The sequence below is a fragment of the Melospiza georgiana genome, chromosome 11 (genome assembly GCF_028018845.1).
Source record: "Melospiza georgiana isolate bMelGeo1 chromosome 11, bMelGeo1.pri, whole genome shotgun sequence".
In the NCBI taxonomy this organism is placed as follows: domain Eukaryota; kingdom Metazoa; phylum Chordata; class Aves; order Passeriformes; family Passerellidae; genus Melospiza; species Melospiza georgiana.
The window spans coordinates 15,259,449-15,286,295 of NC_080440.1; the positions used below are offsets into that span (position 1 = coordinate 15,259,449).

General features: G+C 47.9%; 1 protein-coding gene across 1 annotated transcript; it reads right to left on the bottom strand.

The window, feature by feature from the left end:
* Positions 1-1,397: 1,397 nt before the first annotated feature.
* NT5DC2 (5'-nucleotidase domain containing 2) lies at positions 1,398-26,847 on the bottom strand. Its single transcript, XM_058032010.1, has 14 exons — positions 26,571-26,847; positions 19,436-19,620; positions 18,640-18,714; positions 16,809-16,864; positions 15,028-15,121; positions 11,339-11,467; positions 8,296-8,356; positions 7,970-8,072; positions 7,390-7,491; positions 6,090-6,171; positions 3,015-3,101; positions 2,479-2,619; positions 2,183-2,247; positions 1,398-1,739 (listed from the first exon to the last, which is right to left on the bottom strand). The coding sequence occupies exons 1-14, from the start codon at positions 26,812-26,814 to the stop codon at positions 1,478-1,480; spliced, it is 1,686 nt and encodes a 561-aa protein (XP_057887993.1). The 5' UTR covers positions 26,815-26,847; the 3' UTR covers positions 1,398-1,477.

Genomic DNA, 26,847 nt, shown 5'->3' on the forward strand with positions numbered 1-26,847 from the left:
TCACACGGCCCTGGTGCTCAGCTCCCTCCAAACCCACAGCCCTTACCCACTCTGCAGTCACTCACTCACCTCCTCTGTCCCTGCTCACTGCCAGGCCCTTTTCTCTGTCCCCTCTCTCCTCTCTGTCACCTCAACACTGAGTCACTGACTGCCCCTGAGCAAGCTGGCACTGTCAGCCTTGTTGCCATCAGCAAATGGTGCAGCAGTGAGGGGAGGAAAAGGAGGATGAAGGCAGTCAGTATTGCCATCCCTTCATCCTGTGGCCATCACTTCCCACACCAACCAGCTTTCTGAGGGCATGAGCTCCTGGCTCCTGGGGCCAACCAGTATCACAGTGGCACAAACTCCCAACACCTCCTTTGCACCCCACCTCCCCTCTGCCCCTCCCCAACACCCTGCATGGCCCTGGGACAATCTAAGCCTGAACAGGACCAGCAAGGCCCTGAGCCAGTGCAGAGCCCACTTTGTACACCTCCCATCCTAAACCAGCTCTCACCTTCCTGGGCCTCCTGCCTGTCACTTTGTCCACTCCTATAGACTCTGGCATCACTATTAGCATCTCTCTGCTCTTCCTCCTGCTGGGAGGCACCACTGAGGGCTTTGTGTGGCCATGTTCCCCACAGCACTTCACACTCCCCAGGCATCCTCACCAGGCCCTCCTTAGGCCACATCTCAGTGAACACAGATGAAGGTCGCCACCTCTGCTGCCAGCCCTGCACCTTCCCTGCAGGGCTGAACACATCCCTCTGCAGCTCACAGCAGACCACACCACATCAACTGCCACAGTATTGATGGCACCAAACCCCAAAATACCAACAGTGCACAGCCTTAAGCTTTCTCAAAAAGCAGCCATGTCCCCAGACAGTAACTCTGAGACCCTGTGACCTACTCCCACACCCAAGGCTTGCACATCCTGCCCAGTGACCCAGCAGTCTCCAGCAGCACAGACCAGTCTGGTGGGGAACTGCATAGACCAGTCTGGTGGGGAACTGGACAGGTAATGCTGCTGCTGCTTTGTCATGTGATGCTCTCGCTGACGGGCTTGAGTGGTTGCCCAGCTGGCAGCCCTGACCCTCCCTGTGCATCTGCAGAGTCACTCATGCTGCAGTCCCAGGCCACGGGGGGAGCTGTAGACCTGACACACCTTGTCACACCTCCCATGGGTTGTTGTCACCAAGCACTGGAGATGTGGAGCTCCGTGCCTGAGCCACATGTCGGGGCACAGAGCAGGGGGGGGGGGGCAGTGTCCCACCACCAGCATTGGCCCTTCCATCTCACCTACTCCTAGAGAGGACTCCCTGCACAAGGGCCCATCCTCTGTGCAGCCTGCAGTGCACTTCAGGGAAAGGGATGGAGCCAGTGAAGGGAGGAATAAACACACCATCTACACACACACGCAAGTGTCAAACGCCCTTTAGTGGTAGACAGAGGTGCTGCCGGCCCCGGCCGCGCTGCTGCCGCCTGCAGTACCTGCCCTTCACCGGATGTGCACCATCTCCTCCAGGAAGGGCGTTTTCATGCAGCCCGTGCACAGCTGGTCCATCCAGAGCGGCGCCTCGTGCTGCAGAGGGGTGCGCCGGGGGTAGAAGGTGAAATTCACGTCGTAGTTGAGCAGGCAGCTGATGGAAGCCATGTAGATATCAGAGAAGCGCACCAGCCGGCGGGAGAAGTACGTGGGGTTGTGGAAGGTGCGGAAGATGCTTCCAAACTGGGGGTTGAACAGGTTCTTCGTCAGAGACCTGAGAACAAAGAGATGGTGCTCTGTAGCTAAAACTGTGGTCACAGATTCTTCCCACTCCCTTAGCCCGGGGCCACTCCGTTCCCTGGGCATCAGGGGATCACCCCAAGTACTCCCGAGGCTGTGGTGCAGGCCAGTCCCTGTGCAGTGAGACTGATGAATATTCAGTGCTCCACTGTTATGGGCAGTGTCAGGAGCTGTGGGAGCTGCAGTAGCAGACAGCCACCAGCCCCTCCCAGCACTCTCCTTTCCCACCCTGCCTTCAAACCAGCCCAACCTCCCAGCCTGCAGCACTGCACTGCTGCATGGCCCCCACCCAGAGGCAAGTGACACCAGGCAGGACCAGAGTCCAGCAGCTGCAGCAGCACTGTCCCCAAAGCAGGTTACAAAGCAGGGCCTGGGAGCCCCCAAGAGACCTCGCAAGTGAGGGGGGGAAATGCTCACCTGATCTCCTGCCGTTCCTTCATCCACTCCAGCAATACTTGCTTAGACTCTGCATCCTGATACATCTGCAAAGACAGCAGTAGAAAGCATCACATCCATCAGTCCTGCAGGCCACACCTCAGCTCCCTGCAATTTCCACTGTAACTCACAAACCCAGAGCCCACTGCACCAGGAGGAGGATGAGATGTTTTTAGGGACCAGGCAAGATGGTACATCCCTTCATCCCCATGCTAAACCCAAAATTCAGGCTCAGAAGGCAGCACATAACCTGTCCTGCTCAGCCAGGAGCTGTCTACCTGCATTCTCTCCAGCAGCCCAGTGAGAGCCTGCTGCCAGGTCAGGGAGTGCATGTACTGCTCCGTGTTTATGATCCGGATCTCCGTCTCCAGCTCAGGAACGATGGCTCCCGTCCTCCAGCCATGACGCAGCATGAGGTCCTGGAGGTCAGGGTGAAAAAACAACCAAGAATTCAACATAAAGACTGAAAGCCAAACACAACCCTGGTTCCTAGAAGAGTGGGTTTGTTCCCATTTCTCATTCTCAGGGGACAGCCATCCATGGCCCGTGCCAATAACAACCATCTCCTGGTCACTAGGATCAGTTGCATGAAGCACCTAAAAAGGTGGGATCCTTACAAACTGCTCTCAAATTCACACTTTACCCACAGAAGGCACTTCAGGGGCCTTTTCTCCAGTGCTTGCCTCTGTGTCCTGTTGTGGGGGGACACCCAGCACAGCCCTGAGCACTCAGAGCAGGCCCTGCCTTATCTCCAGCCCCAGCAGCCATGTGGGATTGCTCCCAGCCCACTGGAGGGCAGAGACATTGCACTCACCGCAAGGTCACTGTACAGATGGTCCCCAAAGTAGAGCACTTTGGATCCACGCCAGCCTGTCAGCCTCAGGAAATCAAAGAGGTTGCCCTGCAAGTGACAGGAGCACAGAGTGAAATGTGGGTACAGGACACCTTACCCCAGGCAGGGGTGAGCACTCTCATGGGATGTCAACCCCATGTGCTGCCCCACCATCTACACCCAGAGCTTTCTGTCCTTCCCCACCTCACTTCACTTTCTTCCTATGTGAAAATTCCCTAGCCTTAAAAAAAGGCAAAAATTCTTCCAAAGTTCTGTGGTCTAGGGCACAGCAAGTCAAGAAGAAAACATGGTGTAAAAAGGCAACAAAAGGAGGCAGTTTAGAGGCCAAGAAATGCCTAAATTAGAAAAGCCTGAGGATGGGCAGAAAGAACACCTGGTTTAGAAGTTGTTGGTCTCAGGTGATAATGATTTCACCTCACAGGGTGCACCAGAGGGAAGGTGAGCACTGCCAGGCAAGGCTTCTGGAGTCAGGAGCTGTTCTACATCCCTGACCACCATCCCAACCCCAAAGATTAACAACACCCACATGTCCACAGGAACTGTTTAACCAAGCCAAAGAGCCAGGCAGCCTGCACAGATTCACAGCTGAGTAAAACAAACCAAACCCCAAAGCACCAGCTAAAGCACAGCAGCAAGCAGCTTTCAAGGCTTTCCAAACATCCACACATGCACAGAAGGCACTTCAGGGACTACCCTTCCATCTCCACACAAGTTTTGCACATGAGTCACGAGAACAAAAGCCACTAGGAAAGGAAATGGGCCCATCAATGCCAGCAGAGCAGCACATGCAGTCAGTGTAAGCCTATGAGGCACTCAGCAGCAATCCCTCTGGCCAGTCTCCAGTGGCAGGAGGGAGCCAGCACCCCCAGCCACCAGCACCAGCCTGGCCAGAAAGCCCCCAAACACAAGGCAGCCCCCAGCAGCCACTGGCAGCTTGCTGAATGCACAGCTAAGGCTGCCCAGGACCAGGGTGCTGGGCCTTCTGTTCCTGCAGCATCCCTGGAGCTGAGCAGACTTCCCTTAACAGCACAAAACAGCCTCTGCACTTCTCAGATACAACATTGCTGCTGCTCACATGAGGCCTGCTCAGAAGCCACTGTCAGAGAAGGAGATGGAGCACAGCCTTGCAAGGAGCAGAGTCCTCTTGCTGTGCTCCAGTCACCTCAAACAGCAATGGCAGGAGGAAACTTGTGCTTGGAGCTCCATGGAGCCACACCTGTTCTGAGATTTCCAGGTCCTGCCCTCATTTCCCCCAATATCACAGATCTGGAGAGGGAAAGGAGTACAAACTTGGCACATACAGAAAACACCACATCTGTTGGAACAGAGGGACTAGAGGGCATCACTTCAACTTCCCAGTCCCTAGGGCAAAACACCAATCCCTGAGGTCCCATTCATGAGATACCCTCAGGAAAAAAACTACCATCCAGCCCTGCTTCAGGGGACAGCAACAGCTCAGAGGCCTCTGGCAACATCCCCAGCACAGCAAGGGCCATGGCCAGTGACACTTGCCAGAAAGAAACATATTGTGACACTCCAAGGAACAAAAATCCTGGAGACAGGGTGGGCTACAACCAGGATGCACCCAAAGAGCCACAGTTAGGCAACAACCTTAATGCAGTCAGATAAACATGACAGTGGGGAAGAACTAGACAGGAGCCCAAAATCCTACCCAGCCCACCTTCCTCCCTCGTATTTTCCCTTCCTCAGTGCACCACTCACTTGGGTGAGCAACCTGTGGCCACAAGACATAGGTGGGTCAAGGGCAGGATTTAGTGCAGCAATGAACTCCATGGGTGAGGTGTGCCCTTTCTCCTGAAGGCGCTGCTAACCCTCTGGGAATGAGCTCTGCCTGCATGTTCCCAGCTCTGAGCTCTTGGCAGAGGATGGGACACCAGCCCAGCCCTTTGGCAGACCCACCAGACAGAGGTTTCCCAACAGCACTACTCAAGGACATGACCTACTCTGCTACAACGGGTCAGGTCCCAGCTAATTGACTGAAATCTCACTAACAGCTTCTTCCCGTGGGATTGGACAGCTCAAATAACCAAGAACAAACCGTCCCAAAGCCAGAGGCAGCTTGTCTCAGGGGACAGGCCAGCTGCAAGGACAACACTCAGGGCAGCAAGCTCACCAGAGCTGCAGCTCATCCTTGGACATGCTACTCCTTCCAGAAGGGGAGAGTCAGGAGCCAGGCTTTGTACTCTCTTTGATGCTTTGTACCCTACAGGATCACCCTTGTTTCTTTATTCCTTATTTCTTTATTCTACACAAGTCCACCTTTTCCAACCTTATGGAGAACAGTTTGGAGTGAGGTGTGGAAGATCTTTGCATGCACATCAGATTTCAGGGAGCTGTGCCTTTTTAGCCTCAACTACCAGACCTGGGAGCCCCTCCAGGACAAGAGTTTCAGGACCAGAATCAGAAGAGCTGAGGGAAGAGTGCACAGTTGGCCGTGCTGGACAGTGTCAGAGCAGAGCTCCCAGGGTGAAGGGGGCAGGGGACATTCACTGGCCCCTCCCACACATCCAGGGGATGTTTCCCTTCCACCCCACCTCACACAAACAGGGCAGCAGCAGGGACAACCCAGCCTGGCAGAGGTAACTCAGCACAGCTTCCCCTGGGCAGAAAAGCAAGTACCCCACACCTTAAGTTACCTGGCCCTGCTCTGCCTTTCCCACTTGTCTCTGTCCTTCCATGCCTAGTGCCAAACCCATGCTGAAAGCATTCTGGGGCACAGTGTCCTACCAGGCAGGGAGAGCTCCTGGGGACAGGCCACCTCCCACTGCCCACAGCCAGCACAGCCCAGAGTCTGTCATCTTACAAACACCCTCTACCTCCACAGATGCTCTTTTCAAGGACTTCTGTGTTCTACCTTTCAAACACCAACCACGAACAAGTGTCCTACAGCAGAACCCATCATTTCCCCTTACCCTGACCAAGCAGATTCTCCTGTTTTTCCAGTGATTTCCAAAACTGCAGGTGTGCTATAAGTTCCCACCATTTCAGACTCCTGCTTGCCCACATTCACTTTACCTCTTTGTAGATCTTTCCCTTCTCCAGCTGGTTTATTTTGTCCCACTGTAGTGAGCCTTTATCATCCAGTTTTCTAAAAGGTCTGGGGAAAAAACAGGGGGAGATGTCAACTTCTTTTGATTTTTGGTGATTGTTACCCAGCAACCAGAACATTTGAATCACAAAACTTGTTTACCTATGTAACAACTTAAAATAAAAGCTCTATATGAGTTCTAAGTGACCTTCTGGGCTTTCTGCACTATTTTCTCAGGGGAAGAGAAAGTATGAAAGGGAAATACCTTTCCAAAATGCTTCACTGACTGTAACCATTTCATGTCAAAATCCCTAACAATTCTTCTTGCTTTCACATACAGAGAGGAAGAAAATAACCATAATAACTCCTTCTGAAACGCCAAGGCCAAGAAGGCTTTGCAATGAAACACTTTGTGTGCTCCTCCTGGCTATGCCCCAGCCCAACAGAGACCATGGAATGTCCTAATAGGATAAAGCAAGTCTGCAGAGAGAATGGAAAGCAGTCCCCATGCTGAGTTCACCAGGTGAACTGAGCTGTCTCTTGTTTTTCCTGAGGGCTTGCCATGACATTCTCCACTCCATGAGTGCATCTAAGACACCAGGCAGCTGTAGGTTTTATTTCCAAGAGGGCCAGATCATCATAGCTCCAAGCTGTGCTAGTAAAGCATGTCACCTGCAGCCCATGAAAAAAACCTTTACCAGGCCAGCAGAGCTTATAAAGCCATTCCATAGGTTTGCTCCAGCATATGCCAACAGTCTGGGTAGTGGGGGAGGAAAATACATACAAAGGAAAGAACAGACCAATTCCCAACTAAGCAGACACAAGTACCCAAAGCAAAGAAGCCAAAGAGCAAAGTAAGGACAGCAGCCTTTCTATTGGCAGCTCCTAACTGACCACAAAAGTCAGCTGCCACATAAAAAGGCTTCCAGGACTGCCAGTTCCCAAACATGTATCCAATACAAACAAGATCCCAAAAAACCTCAAAAAACAAACCACACAGATACTTGCTGTGGGGAAGAGGAAAAGGAAAGATTTTGTCATACTCTCAGGACAAGAAATGGCCATCTCTCATGCCAATTTTAGAAGCACGTTTTCTGCTTGGCTCTACACATTCTGTCCCCTTACTCCCAGACTGGTCAATCCTTGCCTCCTCAGAGAGCATCTGAGAGAAGGCTGAATGCCTCCTGGAGGCAGACTGTGCTTAGCAGGCAGTGCTTCCTGGCAGGCCAGAGGAGCAGCTCCCTGCAGGGAGGGCCCAGGCCAGGCAGGGCTGCCCTGCACACGTACTTGCGGCGGTCGGTGAAGAAGTTGGGCTTGTCCGCCTGCACAATGACCATGTCGAACAAATCCCGCCAGTTCTTGCCAACCATGTGCTTCATTCCTTTGTCCCTAGGGGCAAAGGAGCAGAAAAGTTAACAGATCCAGTACTCTTTTCTCACCCAACACTGCATCTTTACAACAGTTTGCCCTAAATTAACTCTTATTTCAGTAACAGGGAAGAAAACAGATTTGTGAAGCCCCCAAAGCTGTCTCATTGGATGAAGTATTGAGGCTGTGCTTTGTTTCAAGCTGTCACACACTTTCTTCTGCACCACTGGAAGCCCAGGGAAGTCTGTGATACATCAAACACTGCTAGAGGCATAAGTCAGCTCTCCAATGTTGTGGCCAGCCACAGCTTTGTAACTTCTCCAAAAAGTGAGATCAATGCTGTGGGTGCAACACTCACCACAAATAGTTCCCAAAGAGCTCCATGACTACTGCTACAAAACCCTGTCCCATACAAATTCCAGGTGCTCAGAGGAGGGAGTGCCCTGCACAGCTCTTGCTGTGCCATGGTGACCCACTGATGAGCAGTAATGGTACTCACACAAAGCTAAAGGGACTGTTTGTGATGAGGAACAGCTTCTTCTTGTGGTTCACCAGGCGGTTTAGCACAGCATAGATTTCATCCCCGTGCAGGATATACTGCTCTGTACCAGAATGAAACACACAGCATCCATCAGAACACTCTGGCATAAGTCAAACCTAGCCCCTATACCACTAAAGATGCAAAAGTTCAGAGTTAGATCCACCCCAGGCAGGCAGGCAGGTAATAAACCACCATGGTGACAAAGTGGCCTTCCTCATCCCCATCACTTCTACCTAAAGAGGAAGTGACAAGTGAATTTGGCACCAGAGCTCTATTTAACTCACCCATATCTTTTTCAATCCATTTGTACATCACTCCTTTCACATGAACATCTCTAATTGCATCCTAAAGAAAAGAGCAGGGGGGAAAATGTTTCAGTTTTACAACATGGCATTCCTGTTTCCCAGCATACAAACCTACTGCCACCACTGAGGACCAAGGCAGTAATGACACATCCCCTCCTTGCTGAATGAGCAAAGCAGCAGAGCCTGCCCAGCAAGGCTCACCAAGATGCCTGAAGAAGAACAGGGTGGCTGGCTCAGCTGATGCAGTGTAAGAGGGAAAACCTCAAAACTTATCTGTGGAAGCACAAGTTCCTTCCTTCTCTTGGAAATGAGCACATGTTACCCCACTGGTTCCAAGGCAATAAGGACTGTGCCACTCCAAAACCATTTACTGTCCCAACACTGTACTGTCTCACACACCAGGTGGCTTTTGTTCCCCCTGTGCCTGTGGAAGCTCTGCCAGGTGTGACCCAAAGGACAGGAGTGAGGACAGGAGCGTGAACAGCAGCAGAGGAGAGCACCTGTGATCCCCAGTGCTCCCCACAAACCAAAGAGGGCCACAGCTCAGAACCCTGGGTGACCAGTGTGCACAGGCAGAGCAGAAGCTCCCATAGCAGGGTGGCACAAAACACAGCTGGGAGGGAGGCAAGTTAAAACAGATGTTGTCAAGGGCATCCAAATATTCTCTATTTTCCAGGCCAGAAGCCAAGATACAGCACAGTTTTAGACACACCCAACCGAGATTCTGCACAAGTCTCCATCCAGCAAGATATGCCAGACCCACAAAACCATTTCCAGAGCAGCAACACAGTTTGCACATGCAAATGCTTGTTTGAACAGCACTGTTTTCATCCCTGACAATTCACACAGGTAAACAAATTGCTGCCTTTCCCCAGGACCCTTAAATTCCTATGACACTGTGTGTGCCCCTTCAGTAGCTGCCCTTTCAGACTTCACCACTGATATCACTACAGTAACATTGCCACACAGTCAACTGCTCTCATGGCAGTGCTGGGGAAACCTCCTCATGACCCCAAAAAAATTTCCTTCAGAGCTGGAGAGAACCACAATTTACAACTTAAAAGGGGATGATGAAGGTGGAGGCATAACCACTTAAAAATGGAGTTTTAAGAGCTTCTTTCCATCGTGTGGATTTGAAGGGCAAAAAGGCAGAGGTCACATCTCATTGTCTTATTGGAAGGAATCTGAAAAGAGGGCAGGAGCTCTGACAAGAAAACAGCTTTCTCTTAACTAGCACTGTCACTTAAAAGCAAGCAGATCTTTGGACTTGTGCCAAAACCTTTGCAGAGAAAAAACATTTCAGTGTGCTCTTTCCCTAAACTCCTGCCCTCCAAAAAGAAAATAAGAAAAAAAAAAAGGGAAAACTATAATGTTTCTGTAGGTAAAATCTTGGAGCCTTGGTAGGCATCAAAAAATGCCTCCAAGGGGAAGCAGGGTAAACTGCACATTCTTACTCTCAAATATGAAGTGACCAAACTGGTGTGACAGGACTGCTTGAATTACATGTCAGCTTCAGCCTTTGCCATAGCCCAGGATCTGCCCTTTTGACTCAGTGCAGTGCCTGCAGCACTCAGCCTGCTCCCAAACACACATCAGCAGTGCCACCAGGAGTTACAGCAGGGTGTCAGGCTAAGCCAGTGCTGTCCTCACAGCTGGGCTATGCAAGTCCTCTACAGGCACAGAAGGATCTCTGTGCTCATGTTCACAAAACATTTCTTTGCACTTGAACTTGGGTAGTGCAAAGGGATAAGTTTTGCAAAAATGTTTGTTTATCCTCATTGTACAGGAAAAAAGCAAGAACTCTTCTGGTGAGAGCATGTGATGGTCCCTACTTTCAATATAGATCTCAGGCATTGCCACAGATTTTCTGCCACAGCTCTCTTCTTTGCCTACTTTAGTTGTTCCTCAGGGAGGACCACATTCTCCTCCAAAAGGACAAAGCCAGGATTAGCACTGAGCAGTCTGAGGGCTGGACCACACCAGCTGCCCTGCACTGGACATGAATCAGCTGTGGCAACCATCCCCCTGCTCTCAAGATTTCAATTAGGAACACTTCCATTTGATCTCAGTAGAAGATACTCTTCACAAAAGGCCTCAGGAGTCAGCTATATGCCCTCTTCACATTTTCCCCACCCCAAGAGAAAAAACAACACCCTTGAAACATGTTAAGGTCTTGTGGGAAATGGGCAGGCAGGTTCCTATCTAGCACCAACAGAAGGCCAGGACAGACAGCTGACAGGTGGATCCTTATCACAAGGCAGCAGCACAGACTTGGAGCCCCATTTCCCCTTGGAGCCCCATTTCCCTCCCAGAACTGTACAGCCAGTGGGTGAGCCTAAGATCCCCACAAGGTACCAATCAAAAACCCTTCTCCATGGAAAAGGGAGTGCAATAAGGAAAATGTGTTGTCTGTCAGCATAAATCACCCAGAGCAGCAATCTCAAGCACTTACATCTTGTCTACAGCATGAACTGAGAAGTCAAACAGCCCCAACAATGCTGATAATCCCACACAGCCCTTTCAAGTGCCACTTAACACCTTGAAGTAAATGACACATGAAAGCTGGAGTCACCACTGGATCAGACTATGCAGCTGCAAGGGGTACAGGATTCTCAGAGCAAGCCAGGACAGGTGTTTTACAGCAATCACTGTATAAAGTAAACTGTTTGATACACAGCTTTTCTATTTGACAAATGAGATATTAAGGAAATCAAATTAAAAGTCTGCAGAACCAGAAAACATTTACACAAGCTTTGTGATATATTTCCCATGGAAGGACCTTCAGCCTAAGCAGCTTAGGCACTCCCACACAGGATACACCAGAAACACCAGCTCTGTAGTACAGACAGAGCCCAAACATGTTCTGAAAACACAGCTTTGAATATTCCCTGGTAAGGCTTTGATCTAAAGGGACAACAGAGCTGTCATATCAGGCTGGTCACTGCAAACCCTTGGGTTTGGCTGCTGCAGAGCTCACAGCTCTGATGGGTGTGAGCTGTGGGGCAGTTGGCATTTCACTTACAGATATGTCTTTGTAGAGATGCACCTGGTCAAACTCAATGCCATGGGTGATAAAGTAATCAATGACTGAAGAGAGCAGTGTCATTTCAGGGAGAGAAAAAATGTCCATAAACTGCTTAAGTGATGGACCCTGGAAAGCAAAAAAATGAAAAGGAGGCATTAGGCCAAAAATACTGGAAAAAAATAAAGCCAACAAACAAACTCATATCACCCAGCATCATCTGAAATATATTCCAGGCTAATAACAAGAAAAACCCTGGTGTGGGAAATCCCAGTCACTCAGCAAGCAGCCTTCTCTTCTCAACCAAAACACCAACCTTGAAGAGAGAGAGAGAGAGGTGTCTCCTTCACATAAATGTTTACACAAACCCAGCATCATTAATACCACATGGTGAAGATGGGGGAAGCAGGGAGTTGGTCCCAGATATTTTTATTTCAACCTCTGCTTCCCACCTGGACTCTTGGCATTAATAGAGGTGCCAACAGACAATGCTCTGCTACAGCAGCAAAGGGCCTTGCTGAAGATGCCACATTGCTCATCTTAACCAGGCTACACAGGGCACCAAGCTGCTCAAACCAGGTTCCAGTGAGATTTCACAAGGCAGTGTAAGAATCACTCCAACAAGCCATTGGTCAATGCCTGTGTCACTAGAGAAAGCCCAGAGGAAAAAGAACTGCAGCCCAGCAGCAGTCAAGTGGAAATGGACAATTACATCCTGACCAAGGAATAACTGCCCTTGCATTAGGCAGAGCTGCACTCTCACATTTGTTTATTGTTATTGCCTATCAATCACAAACCTATCAGCAGGCCAAGAGCCAACTTTGACCCCAGAGAGGCTTTCCAGTAAAATAAACTTTATTTATTCTGCAGATACCACCTGTGCAGAGGACTGCAGTGAGTCTCCCTTGCAAGATGAAGCTGGGATCAATTTTTTCATTTTCCATTGATGAAGTTCCAGACCAGAATGGGTCAATTACTAAGGTCCTGTATATGGGAAGTAACTTGGGAAGCACACAGACTCCCCATGACCTGGTCACCAGCAGTGCCCTGGCAATCCAGCTCCATCATGTCTGTGCATGGGCTTTGAGCAATCCAGGACTGAGAGCCATGAAGCTGGAACACTGTAGGATAGTACTGACCCACTTCAGAAAGTTTATTAGAGCTGTGTGAAACACAGACATGAAAGCAGCACCCAGAAAGCCACAGAAGGTGCAGATGATGGAAGCTGACAGGGCCCCTGCTGTCTAATGACAAATGTGGCCCTGTCATGGCAGAATGTGTAACAAGAGAACATCTCCCATTTAGTCTGGCTGGCTAAGGGTGGCAGGAGACCAGTCTTGTCTAAAGGCAACACCTGGGGCAATACAAATTGGGGTCAAAAGGGCAAAGGAATAACAAACAGCATTTTGCTTGAGGTGTATTACCAAAAAATGCTGCAATCAAAAGCCATGTTGGTGTGCTGAGGGTTATAAATTTCCATCCACCCAGCACAGGACAATTTCACCTACAGCAGAAGACAACACAAAGGGCCACCTACCACACATGGTGGTGCTGCTTAGGATACTCACTGACTCCTTCCAACACTTCTGTCCATTCTGATGTCTGCTTGCTTAGAGAATATTTCTCCCATAGCAACACCAAAATTTTCTGTAAACAGCCTTCATCTTTTTTTCTGTTCAGAGATTATGGGAAAGAAGCAAGAGGGACAAAGCCAGGCAGTTCCTACTGAAATAACTAGGTATGGGATTTAGCAGAGCAATGACCTGTCCTACCTGTCAATACCTGAAGTACAGAGCAGACAGGTAAATGTTCAGTGTTAACAGCAAAGATCTACCTTGTCAACTCTGATTTAATTTCTGTGCCTTGTTTCATTTTCCTACAGGGCAAGTCCAACCTCTCCCAAGTCCCTTTAATGGCCTTGACTTCCTTAGGCAGACATAGTGACAGGAGTTGTGACAAAAATTGGACTGTGCTTTCAGAGTGTTACATGTGCTTTTTCTACAACTCCCTTGACACCTGCACCTTCCTTACAGGCCATCACATGTAAAGCCACACCAGCTGCAGTGCTGAACCTTGGGAAAGATCTGTGCCCACCTACTGCAGGTGTTGGGATGCTGGCAGCTGTCACACACTCCTGCTAACAGAGATCCAGGAAAACACTTAAGGGATTTATTGAAGCATTTAAGTAAATACTTAAGTATTTACACACTTCAACCATATCAGTGCCACTTCTCTTGTTGCCTGTTAGCAACTCTCCTGTTGCTCATACAGCAGCATCAGCATGGCAGACTGAGGAGAACCAATCAAAGAGCCCTGCTAAAGGCTCACTCCTCACCAGTTCACTGCACCTGCTCACACCAGCAGTCATCATAACCCTTCTTTCATCTTTCTCGCTAATGTGGGAAAATATGCCCCACTGAGTGGCACAGGCTGAGCAGACATTGCTGAATGCAAATGCTATTAATTGTCAATACTTTTGTTCTCTTTGAGATCCACCTATTAGCTCATGGAGTCTATTACATTAATAGGAGAGGAGATTCACCTCTTCACAAAGACTAAGCTGATATCTCTACTTCTGTAGACAAATTTTTCAATACCAGCTACAGGAAAGAAGAAAGCACCTGGTACATACAAGCACAAAAAGGCACCTCAGCATAATCACCTGGTCCTACAGAAAGCCACAACTTGCAGCAGGTTTCATGTTTACAATAATTTAAAAAGAAAGATGAAATCAGCTCAAGTCTGGCAGGAGTGAGGAGAGTTGCACAGGAGGAGGCCAGTCAAGGGCAGTTTACAGACAGATCAAATTCTAAACAAAAATGTCCTGTTTCAAAGCTGGAAACATCATTGAGCTATAAACAGAGTATATACTTATCCAGAAAGCAACCACTCAGATTAATTGTTCCCAAGAGAGAAAGAGAAAAATCAAGCAGTGACCTTGCTGGAGACTTCACAGAGCAGACTCACAGGGGTATTACAGAGGAAGTGTGCCCTTCTCCTTCCAGCTTCCCCTAAGGCACCAGAACTGGGGCAAGAAACAAAGCAGCTCTGGGAGAAGGGATGTGAAAGGTCCTGCTTGGCCACTGCGCCACATGAGACACAAGGAAGAAAAACCTCTCCTAACTTCCTCTAGTTCAGGCAACCAGAGGATTTTTACAGCCCCTACAGACAGAATGTCAGTATTTTACTATCCCTACACTCATGGACTACAACTCTATAAATAATATCCCCTGAGCAGTTCTGAAGGAGTGTGGAGGGAGATCCTTAACATGAAGGGGAAAACACCCTACCCAAAACCAAAGAGAGAAAGGCACTGCAAGCACCCTGCAGGCACTCCTGCTACCCCCAGAGACCTCCTCCCCAACAGCTCACTGCAAACACAGCACTGCAGGCTGCAGGGGTAGCTTGGGAGCCTGATTTGGCCAAGGAACAAGCAGGGAACATCTCCCTGTCAGTCTTCAAAGCCATTCAGCTCTAGGCCAATAGCCCTGGTATTTAAAAATGCTTTGCAGATGTCTTTCAGATGCTAAACTGCTAAATAACCTCTGGGGCATATTCCCACTAGAACAAAAACACACACTGCAGCTCACTGGGGACCAGCCTTTCTAAGGGAGGCTGCAGTCATTTACATGTGCATACAATTCCCTCTGTGTTCCAGCTGTCCAAAGAGCTGGGGGGGTTTACAATACCTTGCCATAGAAGTCACTCATCTGGTACAGGGGGATGTGCTGGGTACCACCATAGAGTTCAATCACCTCTTCATCAGGCACCGGTTTGAGCCCCCTAGACACAAAACAAAGCAGTTTGTCAATAATCACTGTCTGTGCAGCAGAGAAAAACAGGACAGGGCAAACAGGCTCTTTCCTAAAACTCAAAAATTCCTCCTGCTCAAAGGAGACAGGCAGAGAGCCCAACGGCTCTAAAGATCCACATAAAATCTTTCCCAAGACATTCCTCAGATACCTCTTTTGCTCCTACAAGTTAATTGAGGGGCTTTATCCACATTCCAGCAGAGTCCAGCCAGAGGCTTCTCTCTGTCTGCTGTCAATTTGCTGACAGGACTGCCCCACCAAATCAGCCTTGACTCGGGCAGCACTGGGTAACTAACTTGGTTTGGAGATGTTGCTTCCATGAGATACATCACCTTTAATGAAAGGTGCAGGAAAAAGCTTCCTGAAAACAGGGTTTCCTTCTTATTCAGTTTTCCTAAACAGAACCAGATCTTGACTAAGACCATTCAACAGAGAAGGCTGTTTTTCTCAAAAACACCCAAACCAGGAGTATGGCTGATCTGTGTAGTTCATAACATCAGGTTATCTGACTGCTGCAGGTTTTGCCTCTTGCACAATTTTGATGACTCTTTGCTCAAGCAGTCAGCAACTTTCCCTTTCTCCTTTTCTACTCAGTTATGACACAGCATCTAAGACGTTAAATGTTGCCTCAGTTGTGCACAAAAGCAAAGGAAAGTTTAAAAGGACACTCAAAAAAAGACAGTTACCAAAGGACACTAGGGAAAAGAAAAATGAAAATGTGTTTTCACTAAAAATCTCTTTATGAAGATGAAGTAAAATATGGAGCAGTACAAACCCCTGGTCCCCTCACCCCCCAAGCTGGCACTCAAAGAAGCCAATTGTCTCTGGTTATGAAACTCCCTTCTTAATATTCTTAGAGTGTTTACTGAAACTAAAGCTTAACAGCAAAAGGGCAGAGATCAAGGAAAAAAACACATTGGCTTCCATGCTCAGGAAATACAACATAGGATTTACAGGAGATTTGCTATTGATATTTATAAATTACTACTTCTTACACACCAACTCCACTCCTCTTTGGAGCAAGGTATTTTCTCAGTCTCCAGTCTCACAACTTGTAGGAGAAAAATTTGCTCCGCACTGTATCAGCCACTTATCCCAAAGCATACCCAGCTCTTTTTGGAGAACTAAAGGAAAAACAGGACAATCTGGGACTTAAAGTGAGCCCAGATTCTGATGCATTATTAATTTATTGGCACGTCTATGTTGCTTTAAGATGTAATTTGCACACCCAGATCACTCTCCAAGGCCCAGCAGAGCACTGTTGGGACAAACTCCTGCCTGAAAAAGGCCCATGTGTGAGCCACATACAGAAGAGCCCTTCCCTATTGGCTCTGTTTGCTCTCAGGTGTTAACCCAGCCATGCTGTAGCTGCAGCTGAAACACCAGGCAGTGTATGTGACCAGATGTGCTATTAACCATTACAAAAAGCTCCAGGTCTTCCCACCCACACCTGGCTTGAAATGCTTGAGAAAAATTAACTCCTTGCAATTATATGCCAGGTAAGCATTTGAAGTAAGAGCAAACAGGATGAGCCAGACAAGAGTGTGCTCTGCTCAGGAAAGAAGCAAAGCAACCTATGCCATGAACATACAGTGAGATGTAGAAATCCACTTTTGCATACATAAGCATTTAGAAAGTGATTTTCAGAACTGACAGACCTATACGCAGTCCCCAGCTGGACATAATGGAAAGCATCGATCTTCATGAGGAGACTCTGTGACAAGGGATAAATATTTACTGTTAGAACTCAGTTATTGTTAAAATTTACACTGAAACCTTATTCAGTTTAAAGTTCCACACAAATGACATTCAGAAAATAAAGTTCAGTATGAGCACACCACTTCTTATACACTTTAGACAGCACTTAATCTCCAGCTACTTTTAGACACACTTATTCATATTGTGTCTTTTTATTGGTCTCTCTGGCAAAAGACCATCCTTCTATGAGCCAAAGTCTGTTATACCCCAATTTGTAGACAGGGATGCAGTTGAAAAACAGGGACAACAATATTTCTGTGACTCAAGACAGTCTATTCTTATCTTTCCTCAAGAAAACACATATTCCAAAGGAGCGTTGTGTGCACAGATCTGTTTCCCCCCACCTTTATCTTAAGCAGAACTAAGTGGGCAAGTTTTATTTAGAGCACAGCAGCACTCAGTCATTTTCCTCACACAAGAGCTCCAGCTCTCCCCTCCCCAGCAGACATTGAAGGAAAGATGTCCAGGAGCACACCAGGCTGGTAACAGAGACTCCCCTAATCATGAGCCATCCTTCTCCATCCATCACTCTGAAGCTGTAACACAAGTCCTTGGGATGGAAGCAGCCTCACACTAAACCCACATCACTCCACAGCTCCCACTGGAACGTGGCATTGAACTTCTTCCATCAGGATACAATATCAGTGTATCTTGTTACACTGTGGGCAAACCTCCCAGTAATCTGTGAGGAGTGCAGGCAAATATGCTGAAAGTTGTAGACAGGCATAGCCCAGATTTCTGTGTTTTTTGCAAACTCTGATCCTGAGAAAAGAGAGTTCTCTACTTTCCACTCACTCAAAGGGTGCTTTGCTTGGCCAGGCCACTTGCCCATGTTTCTCAGATACAGCAGCCAAAGATTCAAACAGAGAAAGAACCTTCAGTTTCCCACAGATCTACTTCTTGCTTTGTAAGGCCAGAGGCATGAGGGCTCTGCTGCCATGCTGTCTCCACAGTTAGGACAAAAGACAGAAAATCTCTAGAGTTTTTTCCTTCATTCTCCTTTTTCCCTCCTGCAGGAGGACAGCACACACACTCCAGCCTGCACTGCCTGCTTCTCTGAACTCACTCAAACTCAACATACAATAAAGCTACTCCAGTGAAACAACTTTCTGTGCTGAGCTCCCACCTGACTGCCTGGCTGCAGCAGCCAGCATGGCATCACTGGGCATCAGGGAACAGAGCCAAAGCACTGAAAAGGGTTAAAGCTAATGCCTGCACTCTGCTGCCTGTGTTCTTAAGAAGTATGCATCTCAAGTAGCTTGGATCTTATTCCAGGCAGTCCTATTATTCGGGGTGGGGGGTGGGGAAGGCTTCCCAAAGCATTCTCCTGGCAAGTCATTTCTATTATTAGAGTAAGACATTATGCCTCTGCTCCTGGCAAATACTTGTAGATGCAGGACTGAGTTTTGTTGTTTCAATTTCCTGAAAGACAGAAATGATCACATAAACAAGCTCAGTTTTCTATTAATTAGCCTGTGGAATGAATTGACTTTTAAATTGGCAAAGCTGTTTAGCAGAGGCCTTTGCTAGAATGTCCCATTCTGCTGGAGGCCAGGCTGGCACAATAGACATCTTTCTTTGGGGAAGAACCCAAGCAGTGAAGAGCCCAGCCAGCCAGACTTGCTGGTCATTTGGTGACAGATGTTATTGCAAGCAGTGACAAAAAGTATTTCCACTGAAAACATAACAGAGGAAAACAAAGGCCAGGAGAGTGAACTTTGTACAGCTTACCTTTTGTACATCATAGTGAAGTCCCCGTATGGCAAACCCTGGAATGTAGTCATACTTCCCAAGCCCTTCTGGATACTGGGAACACAAACAGCCACATCATTAGAGCATAAGCACTGGACAATCAACACAATCATTTCACCTGTTGAGCTCCTTTAGTCCTGTCTAATTTTGGCCCTTCAGCAAAGAAAGTGGATGAATGGAGCAAGACAAAGGGATCAGGATACCCCAAACTAGTTTTTCTCATGTAAAGGACAGTAGTGAAAAAGCATCAGATTCAATGAGGCAGTGAGGACACTTCTTGTAATCTTTGCACATATTTTTAAAGATTGGCACTGCAGAGCCCCTCTAAACAGAAAGGCAGGATGAGAAAAAATGCATAAGCAGTCACCCATTGCAAACAGAGTGTCTGTTCTGGGACATGCTCTAGGGCATCATCCCATCGACCAGCACATTCCAAGTCCTGCTCAGCTTCAGAGTTGGCCCATGATTTATGTTCAGCCACCATGTGCACCTCCTACCAGCAATCCTGTAGGCATTATTTCCATAGCTGAGTACAGCTGACCTGGGCTTTTTTACACTAAGGCTCCCAATCCACATTTATAAAACCTCAGGAATGTACATCATGTTAAATAATCTCAAAGGAAATTAATTCTGCAATCAAAGATTGTGAAATATTAAGTTTATCTCAATAAATCAAGTAATTGACATGTGTGTATAATGCCTGCACAAGCATGTCTGGGGCATTGCAAAGACAGCAGCAAGCTTCATTGAGTGGAAACTCTTAGCACCTCATTACCTTGAATTGTTCTATTAGGATGTCTCTGGCAGTGTTGAAAATCATGGAGTGCAGTAAATTAGAATACTGTGCTAATGTGTAATCATAGTCGAAGCCATAGATCTCCACATCTCCCAGGCTGATCTCATTGTTAGCGTAGATGGCGGCAGGGTTGAGCAGATTGCAGACTCCTGGTGGAAGGAGATCTAAAACAAGGGAAAGGGGAGGAGTTACAGAAACTGAGAGCATCACTGAAGTTTAGACTTTTTGTTCTGGACCTGACAGCAGCTGGAAATGCCACACAGCAGCAGCAAAGAGCACAGAGCTGCTGGGGAAGGCTGCTGCCGTTTGTTCTCTCACTCAAATAACGTTGCCGTGAAAAAACACACTGTGAAACCTCTGCCTGCACCTGGAGATAAAGCTCTGTAACCATCTGCACAGCCAGACCGACCTTTTGTGTCAGGAAGCTGCAAAACAATGCCCCCTGCTCTCTGGCCTACATGAAGCAAAGCAGACCCGAGGTTTTGAAGTGTCAAATTTCTATCTCAGAGCAGCTGCAGTTTCTGCAGGCTTCAATGTGAAAGGCAGCTGTGATAAATCACCAGAAAAACACACACCCCTCACAAGCAAACAGGCTCTTGGAAAAGTCTAGATTACTCCAAATCTGAAATTTTGAGGTTTGTCTTCTGGCATTTTTTGTTTCTCACAGAGGCAACCAGACTTCACAGAGAAATCCTGCAAATACCATTAGGGCTTTTAAAATTTTTGTATTAATTGGCAGGAAAAACCAAAGTACAAACAGCTACATGTAAAAAATACCCCACAGTAAGTTATGCTCCTGGAGCATGCAATGCTGATAGCAGCAAGTGATCTGCTTTCCTCTGATAAACAGCTGTGGGCACAGCTCAGTCCTCACATGAGGTTTGTCACTGCAAAGCAGGGTTACTGCTCAAGGTGCTTGGGAATAACAATTTGCTCCCCAGAGCACTGAGAAAATGGGGTTCAGTGACCAATCAGCTAAACTACCTGGGTAGAAATCCCTCCCCAGAGGCAGTGCAGAGAGGAGAGCTTCCACTCCACTGCAATGGGAGAGGCAGGAACAGATCTTCCCTCAGGCTCCCCGCTCCATGAGGACTGGCCCCAGCAAGAAAGGGCAGTAAAAACAATTCTTTGTGGTAGGTTGCCTGGTCACAGCCACACTGGGGGACAGAGGGGAAGGAGATATTTCCTCCCTCCTCAAAGATGGGTCATTTTCTCTTTGAATGATAAAAGAGCAGGCGTTTTCCAGATCCTACTCAGCATCAGTGGGTAGGATTTTTTCTTTTCCTACCTTAACTTTTGGCATTTAGCAAGGACCCCTGTCCTCGTTCTTTACTGCTTCCTTGCTATAAAACCAAGTTCCATCTGTGTCTAGGACAAAAAATACGTTATTAGAAAGAGATATCAGCCCTTCCCAATAAAGATTTTGTCTGGAATTATAACAGAATTTAGGCAAAAGGTTGAAGTTCTTTTGTGAGCTGTAATTCAGAGAGGTAACCAAAGAAATAGATGCAAATATTTCTAAATGTTTCTTTCTCGGGGGAAAAAAAAAAAATCACTGTTACAAAACATACCCTTCCTTCTCTCCTAACTGCCTTCCATTTGGCCTTCAAATACCATTCACCAGATCATGTGGCAAGGAATCACTAGAAAATAAAGCAGTGCATTAAGGCAGGAGGGCTGACTTACTGGCTACACACCAGGAACAAAAGCTCTCTGTCAGTGCTCAGCTGGTGCCAAAGTTCCTGGAAGAGGCTTAGGAGAGAGGATGCAATCCAAGCACTTTCCACTGAGATTTTAAAAGATGGGAAATGTAAATAGGATTCAGATTATCACAGCTTTCATACTTTCATCATAAATGCTCTTTGCACCATAAATAAACAGAGCTCCACTTCCTGTCCTCATCCCCAGTCAACTTGTGGCAAGACCTTTTTCTAAGCTTACACTGCGATTTGCTGGGTGTTATTTTTCTCCCTCACAAGAAAAATGATGACACAACCTTAATCATATCTCAGGGGAAATGTGCAGGGCTTCCCTCTTCTATTAAAGCATTTTTTTCTTTCTATGACAAATGCACCCAACTTGCTGCTACAGTGTCCCTACAGAGAGGTCAAGCTCTTCCAACATTCCCCTTTTGCTAATATATTGAGGACAACACATATTGATAGGCTGAGAGCATCACAAAATACCATTGCCTGAACCCCATCTCTCTTTTCACAGAAGAGAATCTTCTAGATTCAGCCACACATGCCAGCCACAACTTTTGCAAAAATATCAGGAAAAACTAAGGGAGCAGTGGGATTTTGTAACAAGGAGAGAGCAGTCTAAGCTTTACCAAGCAAGTCCTATCTGTGATAAGCAGCTACTGTGCCACAGCACAACTTATGAAGTACATTTAGACCCAGGGAGTGAAGCAATGCTCCTCCCTGCCAGCCTCAAAGGTACAGAGCCTCTCTGCTGTCCTCTGACAGCCCAGATCATTTTTCCCCACTCATATTTTGTCATTCACTTACACAGCATATTCTCTCTTACCTCCTAAGGGCTGAAAAAGGATGCACACAGCAGCCCAAATGATTTACACCCACTGCTCACACACAACATTCCCTATGTTCACTTCCCCAAGCACCACACATCTCCTTGCTGTGTTTCCTATTCCACATCACTCACAACTTGCAGCTTGCTCTGTCCACCCCATCATCCTACATCTTGAATTGACAGTAATTTCAAAGTCACTGCTCCTCTGAGAAGGAGGAAATCTCTGTGGTTCAGTCTAGAGATTCATGATGCATGCTTGTGTCAGTGTAAATGTCCTTTTGCAGCACCCTCCTCAACAGAGCTGCAGGTCTCCATCTCCTCAAACTCGTGCAGTCTCCGTGCAGGTTCCAACTACAGCAGGGAAAAGACACAACCTGGGAGCACACACAAAATCAGTTTCAATACCAGAGCCCAAACACGCCTCAGGGTTACTGAGCCAGGCTTCAAGAAGCTTGCTTTAATTGTGTTTGTTTGGGAGTTTGGTTTGCTTTTTTGTGGTGCTTTGTTTGTTTGTATGTTTTTCAAAGATATCCTCCTGGGTGGTTACCAATCCTCAGTGCTAATCAGGTCCTGGGCTGCAGGCTCGGGTGCTGCTGCTCTGCACGTAATCTGCCAGGGATCTTTGTCTCAGATTTCCTGGCAATTGTCAAATCAAAACAAACAGACACCCACCAGAAGCTCATGAAGATGCCATTTTTCAAGAATGATAGCTTTTGCTCTTCTCCTTTGCCATGACACCATAAAATTGCTGGATAGATATAATAAATTAAACAAGACAACCACACAAAACAAAACGAAGACCAATTTTGGTTATTAAAAAAGAATAATAATGCCAACTACTCCTTCTGTCTGGGTCCTGACTAGAAAGGCAGACAATATCAGTTAGTCACTGCCTACTCAGCACTTCACCCAGGAAGTCTGCTCTGAGGGAGAGGCAGAGTGGGCACATGGGAGGACGGTGTGGAAAAAGTTGCTCTTGCAGTGGATGCAGCCCCAGGAATCTGCCTGCTTGCACAATCGGCTCCTGTCTGCAGCTCCGGCTGATTTTAGGGAAGTGCTGCATGTCCTCGGCACATGATGAAATTCAGCAGCAAAGGCAGACCACAAGAAAGCGTGTTTGATCTCTCACACCTGGGTGTAAATGCACAATAAACACACAACATCTTCATTTTCCCGCTGTGAGAACCTGGGCAGCTGCTGAAATCAGAGTGTCTCTTCCCAGGCAATAGCGCACATTGTTCGAAAGCAATAACCCTCAATCCCCAACAGGAGAGCAGAGATGGAAACAAAAGCAGGTAATTAACTGCGAGCAGACACTACAGGCACCATCTGGCCCCTTCTGATGTGAAAAACGCTCTGGGCAGGAGGTGCCAAGCACGTCTCCTGCTTTCTGTGCTCCCGGGGTGCCAAGAGCATCCTGCAGGAAATACACAAACGAGGCAACTCACCCGCGTGTCTCACACCCTTTGTACTCCCACAAGTTCAACCCAGCAGACATCTGCACTAATTTCTTCATAAGACAAGCAGGAAAAAGAAGGGTACAGAGAAGCAGATGGCCATCATCCTCCACATTCTTCATGAATCAAAAAGTTTCCCTTGTTCACACTAAGTTGCTTTCTAAAGACAAACTGCCAGTTTCCTCCCTTCCAAGTACCCCTTTATCCTTTTGAAGTGTTGTTTTGTGCCATTTCCTGCAAAGCACTCCCACCAGCCAAAGCAGATATGGTAGGAAGAGAAAAATATTATCTAAAGACCATTTAATTTCAGAGGAACCATGTTAAAAGACCTTGGATTTATGCTACTGTGCCTAAATATTTTGGGATTTCCTGCCAATGAAATCTACATTAACTAAAAGCAATATTAAAAATAAAATTTCATTCTAAAATTACACTTTTAAGATACAAAGGCACTACAGAAATGCTACAAGAGTTCTTCACAAGAAAAATGGGTTATATCCAAGAAAGCAAAACTGAGAAGTTTACATAACTGGTCACTCTTCCAGTTCTGGCTGTTCTCACATTTAGCCATTCTCAAACTTGTCATGCAAGAAGTTTGCAGATATTGTAAAGTTGCCCAGGAAAGCTGAGTTAGTGCAGCCACTGTTTACAGATTTGGAACACCTAGGAAAAAACAGACACTTGCTTATAGCCAAAGCATCACTGGCTTGGCTGTCCCGATGTTTCCTAGAGCACAGGACTTCAAAGCTGACTGCGAGAGCTTATCAGCCTTCCTTGGCATTTATCAGATCAGAAAACAGCAAGTCTTGCTCAACTCCATCCCTCTGACTAATGTGAATGTACCTTTCCTTTTGGCAGGAGAAAAAGAAAAAAGCACAGTAAGTGCCTTAAATTTTTAGGCTCAAGTTCTTACAGGTAATGAAATTTGGTCATAAGAGTCAGTGTTGCAATAGGCAGGGGGATAATGGAGAGAATGGTTTCTCTCGAGTCAATGCTGAGAGGAAGTTCCACCTCAGAGGCACTCTCTGTGCAGCTTCGTTGTGCTGTCATTTGTGTCACCCCACTCCAGCCTGGCAGAGCAGAAATGTCTTTCTAGAGTTGAGAGCTCCTTGTGCCTCTCCTCTGGCCCCAAACCTGCACCACCATTGCACAGAAACTCGTGCTGCACATCCTGCCCCGTTCAGCTCAGTCAGCATTTGTGGGGCAGAAATGCAGCAGGGCTCCATGGAGCTGGGGCTGAAAACACACCATGAACTCTCCTGGCAGAGACTCGCTCCAAGCCAGTGACAGTCACTGACAGCACAGGACAGGGACTGCACAAAGGTGGCATTTCAGAGGGGGAAGGGGAAGGAGGCACCACAGGAGCCTGCCCAAACTCAGTGCTGGGCAACACTGAGGAGCCAAGCACAGACACTCACCTCACACCAGTTAGAGACCAAGCCCAAAGGAACAGACTGCTGCCACATTCTGCACAACTGCTCAGTCATCAAAGCAACAATCAAAACTTGGACCAACTCTGTCTCTTCCTGGCAAGATCTGAATAACAGCACAGTCTTGAAATTTTAGTTTGGGGGGATACTCTTTGAACAAATGAAGGCCTTATTCACCATATCTGATGGCTTCCTGAAGGTTTGGGAAGAGTCTGCTCTGTGACACTTGGGCTACTTCACCTGACTTCATTTGGCATTTACTCCTGGTGATTACTGCTCCACCTCAATTAAAAACTGCTTCTCTTGCATCACACCAGAGTTATGTGAACACAAACTTGACAATCTCACGTAGCAAACCAAGCATTCTGCCAAGAGACCGTGCCACAGCCTATTAGCACACATCTGCATTTATGGCTTCAGTCCCATTATGGAAAACACAATAATGCCTTTGAGGATAGCAAGGTCCAAACAGCAATACAAGCACTGCAAATTGGAATTTCTTTCAAGCAGTGGGGCTAAAACCACAACTCAATCTTGGAGGGTATCACCAAAGCCCCAGTCCTCTGTCAGCATCCTGCCCTGCCTTCAACAGCGCTGGGAAAGGAGCTCCCATCCTGGAATGCAGCAGCCTGAGCACCCAATGGATCAGCAGCCAATTCCCTTGGGTTTGTGCATCATGAAGGACTCGAGATTTGATGTCAAATGCAGTGGACTGGAAGATGGGGGAGGAGGGAATGACAGACCTTGTCGATCTCAGAACAGGGAGAAAGTTCTTCCAGATGCCTAGGGCTGACTGCTGTCCTTATCCAAGCCCTTAAGTAAACAAAAGCTAACAGAGAGTTCTGTAAGAGCAGGCACAAACTCACTTCCTAGCTCTGCACAGTGCTTACCTTCAGCATTTCAAGAATCAAGAAACCAACAGGAAAAAGTTCCTTGCCCTCATGTCATTAAAGCTATTTTTAGGAGAGTTTAATACAGTGGAGGTCTGCTGCTGCCAAAAAGACCACAATCCTGTTTTACACACAGACAGACTTGGCGAGCAGTCTGAGTTTTCTCCTGGCTTGGCAAGATTTCAAAGTACCCGACAGAGCCAGGTAACTTTTTGGTCAGAGAAGCAAAATCACACTCCTGAGCAGGTGTGAAACATGTGGAACCCAAACTGAGCTCACGACCAGGACCCATCCCAGGAGCTGCAGCATCAGCACTCTTCAGGCTCACTCCTGTGCCACTGGTGACTCAGACTCGTCACCCTTCACTCAGCATCGCCATCCATTTGTCCGAATCTAACGCGATTCCGTGTGCCAGCCAAGGCAAACTGCAGAAAAAGGCAACAAGCCCTTCATTCAGACCATTTGCCACGACAATGCCGACAATGGCCAGTTATGAAAAGTCCCATGTACCCTGCATGTCCTGCAATGCTGAGTCCAGACGGGGATCTGCACAGAAGGAAGCCCAGGATGGGGAGAGGAAGATCGAGACCAGATTTCAATGAAATAAAACCATCCCAGAGAGCCGCGGGCCACGGAAGATGTGGATGGGGATGGCCGGGGAGAAAGGCTCCTAACCCGGCATCTGCACAGCACGGGCACATCCCAGGGCTGCGGGGCGGGCAGAGGCACCGAGATGCGAAGAGGAGAAAGGAGAAGGGAAAAAAGAACGGAAAGGCCGGCCCGGCAGGACGTGGCAGCCCCTTACCGTACACCAGCTTCTTCATCTCGTGGTACCTGGCCCACAGGTAGGTCTTGGTGTCAGCTCCCTCGGCCGGGACGGGCTGGCCGCCGACTCTGCCGGGGGCCGCCGGGTGCTGCTCCCGGGGCTGCCCGTGCCCTCCGTCCCCGGTAGCTTTGTGCCGGCAGCTCTGGCAGGACACAGCCACGGCGAGGAGCCGGGGGGCCGCGCCGCCTCCCCTCCGCAGCACCGCCGAGCCCAGCGCCGCCATGGCCCCGCCGGACACCGCACACCGCCGGGACCG

Coding starts and splice junctions, on each gene's coding strand:
- NT5DC2 (XM_058032010.1), bottom strand. CDS start 26,814: ATGGCGGCGCTGGGCTCGGCGGTGCTGCGGAGGGGAGGCGGCGCGGCC. Junction 15,122..16,808: donor CAGCTGGGGACTGCGTATAG/GTCTGTCAGTTC, acceptor TTTTGTGTCTAG/GGGGCTCAAACCGGTGCCTG. Junction 6,172..7,389: donor TTCTTCACCGACCGCCGCAA/GTACGTGTGCAG, acceptor TTTTTTCCCCAG/ACCTTTTAGAAAACTGGATG.